At 58.0% G+C, this 11,519-nt stretch overlaps 3 protein-coding genes across 3 annotated transcripts; 2 read left to right on the top strand and 1 right to left on the bottom strand.

Moving 5' to 3' along the window:
* Nucleotides 1-174: 174 nt before the first annotated feature.
* On the bottom strand, nucleotides 175-2,945 carry SDRG_12204 (hypothetical protein; the record flags this gene model as incomplete). The annotated part of the gene is made up of 18 exons (XM_008618267.1): nucleotides 2,886-2,945; nucleotides 2,743-2,835; nucleotides 2,602-2,688; nucleotides 2,430-2,540; nucleotides 2,285-2,383; nucleotides 2,141-2,227; nucleotides 1,997-2,098; nucleotides 1,846-1,947; nucleotides 1,676-1,795; nucleotides 1,531-1,632; nucleotides 1,375-1,476; nucleotides 1,221-1,319; nucleotides 1,067-1,171; nucleotides 841-1,020; nucleotides 702-791; nucleotides 517-633; nucleotides 374-466; nucleotides 175-321 (listed from the first exon to the last, which is right to left on the bottom strand). Exons 1-18 carry the CDS (start codon nucleotides 2,898-2,900, stop codon nucleotides 175-177), a joined length of 1,851 nt encoding a protein of 616 aa, XP_008616489.1. The 5' UTR covers nucleotides 2,901-2,945.
* A 3,561-nt stretch (nucleotides 2,946-6,506) lies between these two features.
* Nucleotides 6,507-8,642, top strand: SDRG_12203 (nucleolar GTP-binding protein). The gene has a single exon (XM_008618266.1). The coding sequence runs from the start codon at nucleotides 6,574-6,576 to the stop codon at nucleotides 8,578-8,580; it is 2,007 nt and encodes a 668-aa protein (XP_008616488.1). The 5' UTR covers nucleotides 6,507-6,573; the 3' UTR covers nucleotides 8,581-8,642.
* Nucleotides 8,643-9,700: 1,058 nt separating this feature from the next.
* Nucleotides 9,701-11,229, top strand: SDRG_12202 (hypothetical protein; the record flags this gene model as incomplete). The annotated part of the gene is made up of 2 exons (XM_008618265.1): nucleotides 9,701-10,908; nucleotides 10,952-11,229. Exons 1-2 carry the CDS (start codon nucleotides 9,723-9,725, stop codon nucleotides 11,227-11,229), a joined length of 1,464 nt encoding a protein of 487 aa, XP_008616487.1. The 5' UTR covers nucleotides 9,701-9,722.
* Nucleotides 11,230-11,519: the final 290 nt, after the last annotated feature.

Genomic DNA, 11,519 nt, shown 5'->3' with positions numbered 1-11,519 from the left:
AGCGTTTTCACTGCGTCGATGTCACGCTCGCGCACGGCGGCAAGGAGCTACATACACGATGTAAGCTGTGGCGTGTACTTGTGTGCGTCGTACCACGTGGCGTTGGAGGAGCTCCAGAATTTTTTTTTTGTTTCTTTGTAGGAGCTTCGCCAGCGCCAGGGGCGTCTTACGCGTCTATTCTCCGCATTTCTTGTCATGTTGAATAATGTTCTTTGGGCCTACCTTGTTTTCGAGACACAGCGACGCGCCCATTGCCACGAGGCATTTGACAACGTCAATAGATCCGCACTTGACCGCATGATGCAGCGGCGTCATCAAGTCCTAGAGTGCAATGACGTTGCTTGAATGATACGACCTGTACGTTGGTACATACGCTGTCAGTTGCGTCGATGTTTGCAGCGACAAGTAGCGGCAGGAGTTCGACGAGGCCGTGCATGGCAGCGAGGTGCAGCGGTTGACGGCCTTTCTGCACCGTGATATGAGAGATACATGGGATTCGGACGTGAAGCTACGTACGTTGTCCATTGCGACGACATCAGCACCTTCCAGCAGCAGACGCTTGACGACCGTGACAACGTTTACTGCATTCGAACTGGGCAGGGCCACGGCAGCGTGCAATGCCGTTTGGCCGTTCTACGTACAAAAGGAATGATGTGAGCAGTGCTTGGCAGAAACAAATGGTTCCCCACTGTATCCGCTACGTTGACGGTCGCTCCGGCGGCCACGAGTTGGGCGACGACCTTGTCTTGGCGATGTACTGCCGCCATGTGGAGGGCCGTGTGACCCGTGCCCTGTTGTAGAAACATACCAAAATGCGCCATGCATTGGTGTTGAACGTACCGGGTCCTGGGCGTTGACAAGAACGCCGCTTTTGACAAGCACGTCGATTTTCGCCACGTCGGTATCGCGAACAGCGTCAAAGAGGAGTTGAATCGCGGCTGCTTCGGCGACTTCTAACGCCTTGATGTTGCCGCGCGGCGCGCTTTGTGCTCTCGCCAGCGCCAAGGGCGTCAACCCCGCCTATGTCACAAGCTTTCAAAGATCGTGGACATTTGACGAAACGTACCGTGGTTTTGGCAAACACGTTGTGACCAGCGGCAATAAGTGCTTTGATAATGTCCTTGCAGTCGCGGTCGCTGGCCGCCGCCACGTGGAGCAACGTCCCCCCCTCCTAGATTTGTTGCATAAGCCGGGTGCGTGCAACAGGCCGATATGCTTACGCGAGGGTTGTAGCCCAGCGTTTTCTCCTTCGAGAGCAATGCCGCAACGACGCGTGAGCACCCTTTCTTGACAGCGACTGCGAGCGGCGTGTCACCCTCCTATACAACCCATTGCGAGTCGGTCAAGATGTCGAGCAAAGAGAGTTGATCGTACGTTGTTGGTTGCCTTGAGGTCATTCTCCGAGGCGAGTGCAACGAGTTTGTTGGAGATGGAGTTGTCGATAGCTGCAGCGTAATGCAGCGGTAGGTTTCCTTCCTACATATAGTAGGTACGACGTGAGAATCAAGAAGAAGCAAAGTGTCCACGTACGAGGTCGCGGTATTTGGCGAGCGATTCCATTTTCTTCAGCAGCTGGTCAACTATAGCCTCGTTTGCGTTGATGACGGCGAGATGCAATGCGGTGCGTCTCTCCTAGAGGCAACAATCGCGTTTGCTATATCACAGACGATCGTACCGCGTTGGTCGCCGTGGGACGGACACCATCTTGCAGAAGCAGGTCGACGGCAATGTCATCTCCGTCTGTCACGACTTCGAGTAGTAGGTTGCCAAAGACGTCCGTGCAATCGATAGAGCCCTACACAAAGTTAGCAGTCAAGAGATGTAAAGGTCTTCGTCGTTGAATACGTCGTCGCGGACCAAACGTGTACACGCTCCGGCTTTGAGAAGTACGAGGACTGCTGCGGCGTCCTTCTTGGCAACAGCGAGCATGAACGCCGTTCGATCTGCCTAGTGCAGTCTTGTTACAGAGGTGGCTGCATGTTTCTAGTCGACAAACCCGGTCCGTAGCGTTGATCGCGAGGTCGTTCCTTCGAGCAACGCATTCGAGCACTTCCACGCTGCCATAATCGACCAGCCGATGCAGAAGCGGCGTGTAGTTCTACTTCAGAAATCGTACGAAGGAGATCGAGGAGGCGCGTACGTTGTCGCGCAGGTTGACGTCGATCTTGGGATCCTGCAAGATGATCAATAGGGCTTGCGTACTGGTGGATTCCAGCGCCGCGAGAATCTAATTGGGCAAACATGTCGTGAGGACTGGTGCTATACGAGTCCTTAATGTATCTACCTCGTCTTTGAGAAATTTGCGTTTTGGATGGTCACGCAAGAGCTGCGCCACGTCATTGTAGTTGTATTCAACCGCCCAATCAAGCGCTGTCTTGTTGTCCTACGTTCTTTTGTTGTACATGTCGGAGGATGGAGAGACTACGTACTTCGTCTTTGGCGTTGAGATCGGCGTTGGCGTCCAAGAGGAGACGCACAATTTCGAGATGATTGAAATGATTGTTTCTCGCAGCGTCGATCAGAGGTGTATCTCCTCCACACTACCGATCGTTGACTTTCAATTGCAATCAAAAGACAATTGAGAAATATCGATCGACGTACCCAACGAGATTCGGTCGAGACGTTCTTCTTCAGCAAGTAATCGACGACGGTCGTTCGACCTTTCCAAGCAGCATAGCACAATGCTTCCTACGACCAAATTCATACAAATCGACAAATCTATCAATAGAGAAGGAGACGTACACCATTGTCAAAGTTGGGATTGACGCCTTCCTTCTCCACGAGCCGCTTCACGTCGTCCAGTCGACCTTTGTATGCAGCTTTTATGAGCTCCATCTATGTAATCACAGTCGGTCGCTTCCTTCTTCATCTCTTCTCCCACGTACCTCCTTGTCGCTCATGGTCCTCCGCCGCTTCCGCCGCCGCAAAATTCAAGCCTGGCCGCTGACCATTTAACAACCAATCAAACATGACAAATCCAATTCGTGCCTTTCAATTGGACAAAAATATGCACCCATATCAGCACAGCCAAGCCTCAAGCCCGCTCGAGATGTGGACTGCGCGATGGACGTCGCCAAGCGTGGCCGTCCTGGGGCAACGTCGCCTTTGCCGATGACGACGGCCGTACGAGGACTCAAGTTCACGCTCAAGTATTGGCTCGATCTTCGTGTGAAGCTGAGCGCGCTGGCGCCGGTGATCCAGTGGGCTCTTGCCACGCCACTGTGGCGGATTCGACGACAATACGCGACCAAGCCGTTGACCCAGACCACGCCCGCCGACACGCCCGCTATCGGTGCCGGAATATTAACCGGCTTCCCTTTCGATAAGCGGGACTGTACTGGAGCGTCGGCGGCGCCTTCGACGATGCACCTGCTGGCATTGCCGTCGCACACGAGCTCCGACAGCCCGACACCATCCTACCCAAGTAAGCCGACGCCCAAGCTGAAATCAACCCGCCGGCAAGTGGTGCTCCATGCAATCCTTTCTGATCGGGCTCGACAGGACGGATCACACATGCCTCTTTTACCCTGCTCACAAGAGACTTTGCCATCTCCTCGTCGCCTGTGACTTCATCAAGGACATGTGGCCCACGCTCCACGCGGTCACGGACCCTTTGGTCGTCCTGCGGACCTCGCTCTCAGGCTACAATTACTCTTCTCGATGCCCGATCTCCTTTGGCTCCTCGCTTAACACGAGTGGCCATCATGTCCCGCGGACTGCGCGTCCATCTTCCTAGGTCACGTCCCTCAACCGAGTGGACAACGCGAAAGTCGGCCATTTTTGTTTCGTTCAGAATATATGAATTTATATGCAAGATAGGACCCACTTTGGGCACAACATTGGCCACTGCAAGGTCGCAAATGGTTGGGAGAACACTGTCGTCGGGGGCGTCGCTGGTGTACAGAGGTTGCCAGAGCAGCCATTGTTGAACACTGTAGATATACCGCCAAACGACCAAAGCCGAACCCTACCCCTACCCTGAACCTACCACGGACTTCGGCTGCCATGAAAGGCAAGTGCGCTCGAGCCGTCCCAAACTACGTCAAAAACGATGTGTTGAGGGATTTCTGTTGAATGATCTTACCGGTACATATATCGTAGCTGCACGCGTTACGACGCAGCATATCTATGGTGCGAGCGTGACCTCGTACGAGACCGCGCGCGATGGTGAATAGATTCGGTCGCCGACATCAAAGTCATCCTTCTCGCCAAGCTCCAGGTGTAGGATGCGCCTGGCACCTCAACTCGGCGCTCTAGTTCCAATGCAAAGATCTCGATGACAGCGACACGATCGGGCTACTCATAATGCACGTGATCGCCCCGATCCAAAGTCGTCGTTGGACGGGAAGAGCGTTCGCGCTGGGTTTGCCTCTCGACGCGTTGGTTCACACGGCGATACAGGCAATCGTCAGAATCAAAGGCGCTCAACCCAAGGACCAGCTTGCTTTTCAACGGCCTCCAGCTCGAGCGCGGGCGATTGTTGAAGAAACATACCATCGGACGCGACGCTGCATCTCGTCGGCCGCCTTTTCGGTGGCGGTACCACGACGTCCTTTGCCGACGTCGTGGACACCAGGACGCTGCTCACTCCCGTCGGCCGCGCCGCGTTGGCGCCGCTTCAAGTCCGATCCCAACCTCCATGGTACGTGCGTCAACAAGGACTGCAGGGCGAACGACCACGAGGAATTTTTCGCCTGTCAAGTTACGTTGTGGCCGACATGGCTCGGTGCCCGATGTGTGGCAAGGCCATTGCGGCGCAGACCAGCGCTTTTTGCGTGCGAGTGGCGCTATAAAGGCCTTCAGTTGGACTGCAGATGGCGTCTGAAGTCGGGTCCGACGGCCGAGGGTACCACATCTTTGACGGCAAGACAAGCAAGATGGCGCTCTGGCGCGGAATCGTGCTCTGCGTCCAGCCGGTTCAACAGGCGCCAACGTGCGCGCTTGCTATGCCACCTATGACGCGACACCGCGGTTGTGTCCACGCGTGGACCGCCAACTCGGCGCGGCGCCTTTGCAGTGGCGCCAACTGCCACGAGTGCCACACAAGCATCGCTTGACGCCGTCACGATCATCCTTGCGTGTGAGCAGCGAAACGAGAAAACTCAATTACGAGTGCACACACGTTATTGTCATCTTATTGCTCCAGCGCCAGCGCGATATCCCACGGTTTGTAGAGAATCCTGTGGTTCGGGCTCGTCACCAAGCTCCACGCCGCGCTTGTCCGCCCATGGAAGAGAAAGAAGACGAGACGCCAATGCTGAGCTACCTGCGGTCGCCGTCCCGCGACGCGCTCCTCGGGTCGACGTACTCGGCGCTCTTGTCGTCGCCCGCGCGTTCCCACTGTCGATACCAACACCTTCATGTCCTGTGTAGAGCTAGTACAAGATGATATCGATCGCATTTCGTGTTGAATCCGGATTTTTGGGATGATCGTGAGGAAATGAGGCTGAAGGATGCCAGGGACTGAAGAAGAGACTGGCGTAGAATGGGTCGGGCGGTGCTCGGTCGCTCACGTCGTAGTCGTCGCCCTCTGCAATCGTCACGGGCTCGGGCTCGGGCGGGTGCAGGGACTAGTAGTCGCTTGGCGCTGGCTCCCGTCGCCTTCTTGCGCTTGGTTTTTGTCGCACGTACGCGCGTCTTTGACAAAGCAATAAAGAGGTGCGAACGCGGCTCGGTCAAAAGCATCGCCTTGCTACACGGGAGCATGAACCATCGAACAAATAGGTCGCAGTGTACAAGGCGCCGGGCGACAGGTTACCGTCGCTGCACTGCAGCATACTCGTGCAGATGAACCTTCTCGCAGCGATATCACTGTCCGTCACGATCTTGCTGCTCGATCTCTGGGGTGTGCTACCGTTCGCATGGTGCGGCTTCATTCTGCGAGCTGCAGTCGCAACGTCCCGCCGTTAACCAGTGCCGCCGCCTCAGCCAAAGGAATAGCTGGCTCAACCCCAACTACAGTCCTGCTTCTCCTAGCGTCGTCTGCAACGGGCTCCCATCTGCGCTCAGCAACTCTACCGTACTCAGCTACGAGCTAGTGGGAACGTCCAGAACCGTCCAAACTCATCAAGCGTCTTCGCGCTTGAGCTGACTCGTGGCGTTTATCTCGCAAGCACCTCTTGCTGCTGCATGGCGCTCGCAACACATCTCGAACACCTCGCTGCACCTCATTTTTAGCATTGGCGCAGACCATTTGTCAGCGTCGTTACGGGCGGCGCAGTGCCATGTCGTCGGCTTCCTTGGCGCTTGCGACAGCAACCATCGCAAGCGCTTCATGCGCGCCGCCGGGAAATCGCCATCGCTCGGATCGCGCATCCTCGTGAATGTGGCCAATCCGCGGGCCGCTCGCAGGCCATTGGTCAAAACTCCATATTGCGTTTCCACCAATCCGCGCACGCGCATCACATGGTAGCCAATGGCATCGCGCGAATGCTAGCAAGGCCAGCCAATGGCCTCGTCGCCAGCCCATATCGGCCGCTCGGACCAACCGTTGGCCGCTAGGTGTTGTCCAGTCATAAATATAGGCGGGCGCGGCTTGAGGAGCGTAGATTTCCGCATTTGAGTCGAGGCAGCATGGTCGTCTACAACTTCAAGAAGATCCAGACGGTGCCGCCGGCCAGCGACTTTGTCGACATCATCCTCACGCGCACGCAGCGCAAGACGCCGACGGTCATCCACCCGACGTATGCCATCTCGCGCATCCGCGCGTTCTACATGCGCAAGGTCAAGTTCACGCAGCAGACGTGCCAGGAGAAGCTGAGCCAGATCATTGACGACTTCCCGCGCCTCGATGACATCCACCCGTTCTACGCCGACCTGATCAACATCCTGTACGACAAGGACCACTACAAGCTCGCGCTCGGCCAGATCAACACGGCGCGTGCGCTCATCGACAACATTGCTAAGGACTACGTGCGCATGATCAAGTACGGTGATACGCTCTACCGCTGCAAGCAGCTCAAGCGCGCGGCGCTCGGTCGTATCTGCACGCTCCTCAAGAAGAACAAGTCGTCGCTCGACTACCTCGAGGAAGTCCGCAAGCATCTCTCGCGTCTGCCGTCGATCGACCCGAACACGCGCACGCTCCTTGTGACCGGCTTTCCCAACGTCGGCAAGTCGAGCTTCATGAACAAGGTCACGCGCGCCGACGTCGACGTGCAGCCGTATGCGTTCACGACCAAGGCGCTCTACGTCGGTCACATGGACTACAAGTACCTCCGCTGGCAGGTCATCGATACGCCCGGTATCCTGGATCACCCGCTTGAGGAGCGCAACACGATCGAAATGCAGGCGGTCACCGCGCTTGCGCATCTGCAGGCGTCCGTGCTCTTCTTCATGGACATCTCGGAGCAGTGCGGCTTCACGATCGAGCAGCAGCTCAGCCTCTTCGCCAACATCCGCCCGCTCTTCGCCAACAAGCCGCTTCTCTTTGTGTGCAACAAGATCGACCAGATGCCGTACATGAACCTGCCCGAGCACCACCGTGGCATGATCGAGTCCGCGGTCTCGACGGCCAACGCCAAGATGTTCTGCATGTCCAACCACTCGGAAGAAAACGTCTCGGACGTCAAGAACTACGCTTGCGACGAGCTCCTCAACCACCGCGTTTCGACCAAGGTCAAGGGCAAGAAGGTCGGCGACGTGCTCAACCGCCTCACGGTCGCGATGCCCGTCGCCCGTGACAGCGTCGTGCGCGAGACGACGATTCCGGCGTCGGTGCTCCAGGCCCGCGACGAGAGCGCGGCGCCCCGCAAGACGCAGAAGATGAAGATGAACGAGAACGGCGGCGCCGGCGTCTACTCGATGGACTACTCGGAGCACTACGAAGGCATGCTCAAGAACAACGAGTGGACCAAGGACGTCATGCCCGAGATCTGGAACGGCAAGAACATTGCCGACTTTGTCGACCCGGACATCCTCGCCCGCCTCGAGGAGCTCGAGCGCGAGGAGGAGGCCGCCGACGCCGACGCCGAGATGGACCAGGACGAGGACATTGTGTCCGACCTTGACGACGACGACAAGGACACGCTGCGCCGCATCCGTGAGAAGAAGGCGGTCATGGTGTCCGAGCACCGCCAAAACAAGAACAAGAACCGGTCCGCGGTGCCCCGCAAGTTCCAGCGCCGCACGATCGACGGCTACAAGGAGAGCCTCGAGGCGCTGGGTGTTGACGCGTCCCACGTCCACCACGCCGAGAAGAAGGCCGCCAAGAAGACGGTTGATGACGACGCCCGTGGCCGCAAGCGCACGCGCGACGAAGCCGGCATGGAAGACGTCGACATGGAAGGCGGCGACGACGATGGCCGCGACCAGAGCATGGGCCGGTCGTCCAAGTCCCGCGGCGCGAGCAAGTCCCGCGCCGGGTCGCGTGGCCGCTCGCAGAGCATGGTGGCGCCCCGCGACGAGTCGGGTTTCCGCGACGAAGCCATGGCCGAGAAGTCGATGAAGCTCATGAAGAAGCAGCAGCGCCAGATGAACACGATGGCGCGCGCCGGCGAGGCCGATCGTCATGCGACGCCCAAGCTCGCCAAGTGGCAAAACACGGGCAAGCGCGGCAACGGCTCGACCAACTCGAGATAAACGGAGAGCCGCTTGTATGGTGTATAGAAGAAGAATTAATAAATCGTTTATTATTGACAAAACTTTGTGGGGGTCGAAGTGGCGACCAACGTGGTGCAAGCCAATGCGCATGGGACGCTCAGCCGAGTGGGAAGCCGCGGCGGCGACCGCGCATCGACTGCCTTCCAGCAACAGATCCAAGCACCAGCATCGTCGCACCATCGCGATCCTCGACGCGCTCTGTCCTTCTGCGGCAGCTACTGCAACAATGGACACTCCACATGGCAACTCGAGTACGTGCGTCGCCGTCCACGGATGAGCCAGTGGTGAAGAAGGCTTTTGCCATCAGCCCGCTCGACCACCGCTCTGCCGCTCGACCCGCGTTTGCCAGAACCTGCCTCGACTGCATCATCCCGGTGTCATTCTAGTCGCCTGCGCTCAGGCAACTCGAGGCGCTTGGACAACATATCTGGCAATTGGCTGTGTTTTCACATGCACTTGCAGCAGTTTGCGACACCGCCAGTCGTCATTCATCTCGCGGTGGAGGCCCAGCGCCTTCTCCCGGAGGTTCGCGCGGCGCGTGAGGTCTACTGCTGCCAGTAGCCTTGGGCGATGCTGTCGCCGTGGACCCAGATCTCACCACTGTAGCCGTCGGGCAGCGCCGTGCGGGACTTGGGGTCGATGATGCGGAGGTCGTGCGTGCTGGGCGACTGCAGTCAATGACGAGCTGCCAGCGGCGCACGATCGACGGCTACAAGACCTTCAGTGTCGACGTCCAACGCCAAGTATGCAGAGAAGAAGGCAATGACGATGGATGGGCGATGAGGCCACAAGCGCAAGCTGGCTTGGTTCACGCCGACGTGGCAGGCGGTGGTGGCCACCGTAGCATGGGTCGCTTGTCCTAGTCGCTCGGACACCTGGCTCGTCATGGACCGCCGACGTGAGCCGAGCAGCTGACCAGCTGTCGCAACACAATTCGCGCCACGTCCATGGCCTCTGATTGGACACGACCCAAAGAATGCACTGCACGGAGCAAAATGGTCCAATCGGTGTCCGTTGTATGATTCTTTTTGGCCAATCCCATGGCGTATGCTTCTCCGCCAGAACCCGTTGACAGCGGGAAATATCTAACCGAATCCAGAGTGCGTCCGCATTTCTCGTTCATGGTCGCGATGACCCAGCTTCCACCTGCACCTGCGCACCAACGCCGCCGCCTGCTGCCAGCCTCCGTCCTCGACATCCCAGGCATCGTCATCGCGATCGTCCAGTTGACGCCTGAACGGCGAGACATCTTCTCGCTCGTTGCGGCGCTGCCGGCGACCTCGCGCTCCCCAGCGCTGACAGCACTCGTACTGTGCTTGCGATCGGGGTACGCTTGGCCCACGCTGTGCGTCCCCAGCGTGCACGCCACCGAGATCGATTGGATTTGCGCAGCGATACCTGTTTTTCCGTCGGCCATCATCGCCGGCGTCTGCTCGAGCGGTCGCTGGCAAGCCGGTGATCCAGGGTTCCAAATCCCCTTTTGCGGGTTTCTGAACAAGTGGGCCCCCAAGATGACGGCCTTGAACAGCCTCGCCATCAAGGATCTCGAGCACCGCCGTGAGTTGGGCCGCGTACTGGCTCGCTGCTCACGTCTTAAGAAGGCGATGCTCTTGACCAGCCACGTGGACCTTCTCGAGACCGTGACGTCGCCACGTCATTGTGTCTCGGAGCTGGACCTCCGCTGCGACAGCACCAACGACCATGCGCGCGCGCTCATTGCGCCATTGCGACGTTGGCTGGCGTCTGGTCATGCTCGCCACTTGTCGCTGCTTCAAGTTGCTATCCCGATGGACGCGGGTCTGGGGCATGCTTTGGCCACATCCCGAACGCTCTCGAGCCTTTATTTATTCGAGTCGTCGGAGAGCGTGGTCCACAGCCTTGTCGCCCACGGCGCGACAATGGCGTCTCTCTCGGAGCTCGTTCTTGACAGGTGCTCGGCCGAGAGCATTGTGGGTCTTGTTCCGCTGCTGCCGTTGAAGCGAATGAAAAAACTTGACTTTTGCGTCGCAGTACCCAACGGCCCCGAGATCGGCGACGTCATCACAGCAGCGCTGCCCCACTTGTCGGGCCTCGAGCATTTCACATTGACGAGCGCTTGCGTCAGCGTGAGTGCCATGCGACCACCCACCGCGCTGACGTCGACCCTTCGCACGCTCGAGTTCTGCAACGTCAGCTTGTCCGTCGCGTGTCTGGACGCAATACTCCTTTGGGCCACGAGCTCGACGCGTCTTGAGTCGGTTCTGTGGAAGTATTGCGCGATCTTTGGCCAAAGTATCGACGTCACGGCGACCTGCTGGGGCACGTTACGTGGGCTTTGCCGCCTGTGGCATCGTATCCAAGGGCGTGGAAGCGTTGGCCGAGGCATTGCGCGCGACGCACGCCCCCGTCAAGTTTGAGCTGGCCCTCCATGGCAATAAGATGGATCTCCACGATGTGCAAGCGCTGCTCGAGGCCGTCGCAACGTGCACCAACGTGTCGGTCCTGCTCCCGACCCAATGTCGTATGTACTTGAAGGAAGAGAGCGACCCCCACGTCGCCCAGGCTCGCGCCGCCGGCGTCACCATCGACACTTGGTCATACCGCCTCCACAGCCCTGTTGTTGTTGCGCCTGCGACAACAAACACGTAGTCTTTAGCGCAACCACGCAACATGATTACTGCAGAATGCCGTTTTGGATGACAGTGGATCGCGACGGCTTGGCATACCAGCTCCACTGTGATGGAGTTCGTAGGAAGGCCAGCACTGCTGCTGTATTATTGCTGTTGGCCGCCGTCACACACATCGCGGTACCCTGCTATTGAGTTCTCTAGACTACTCGACACGTGCATGAGTTTGTATGATCTCGATACATTAACTTTAGAGTTGACCACCGCCGTGCAGCTCCGCCGTGCGACTCAAGCGGTGGATTAGGCTGGTGT

The sequence above is a fragment of the Saprolegnia diclina genome (genome assembly GCF_000281045.1).
Source record: "Saprolegnia diclina VS20 unplaced genomic scaffold supercont1.47, whole genome shotgun sequence".
Lineage (NCBI taxonomy): Eukaryota > Oomycota > Saprolegniomycetes > Saprolegniales > Saprolegniaceae > Saprolegnia > Saprolegnia diclina.
Note: the sequence above shows the minus strand (reverse complement) of the source record. Positions and strands in the feature narration are given on the sequence as shown.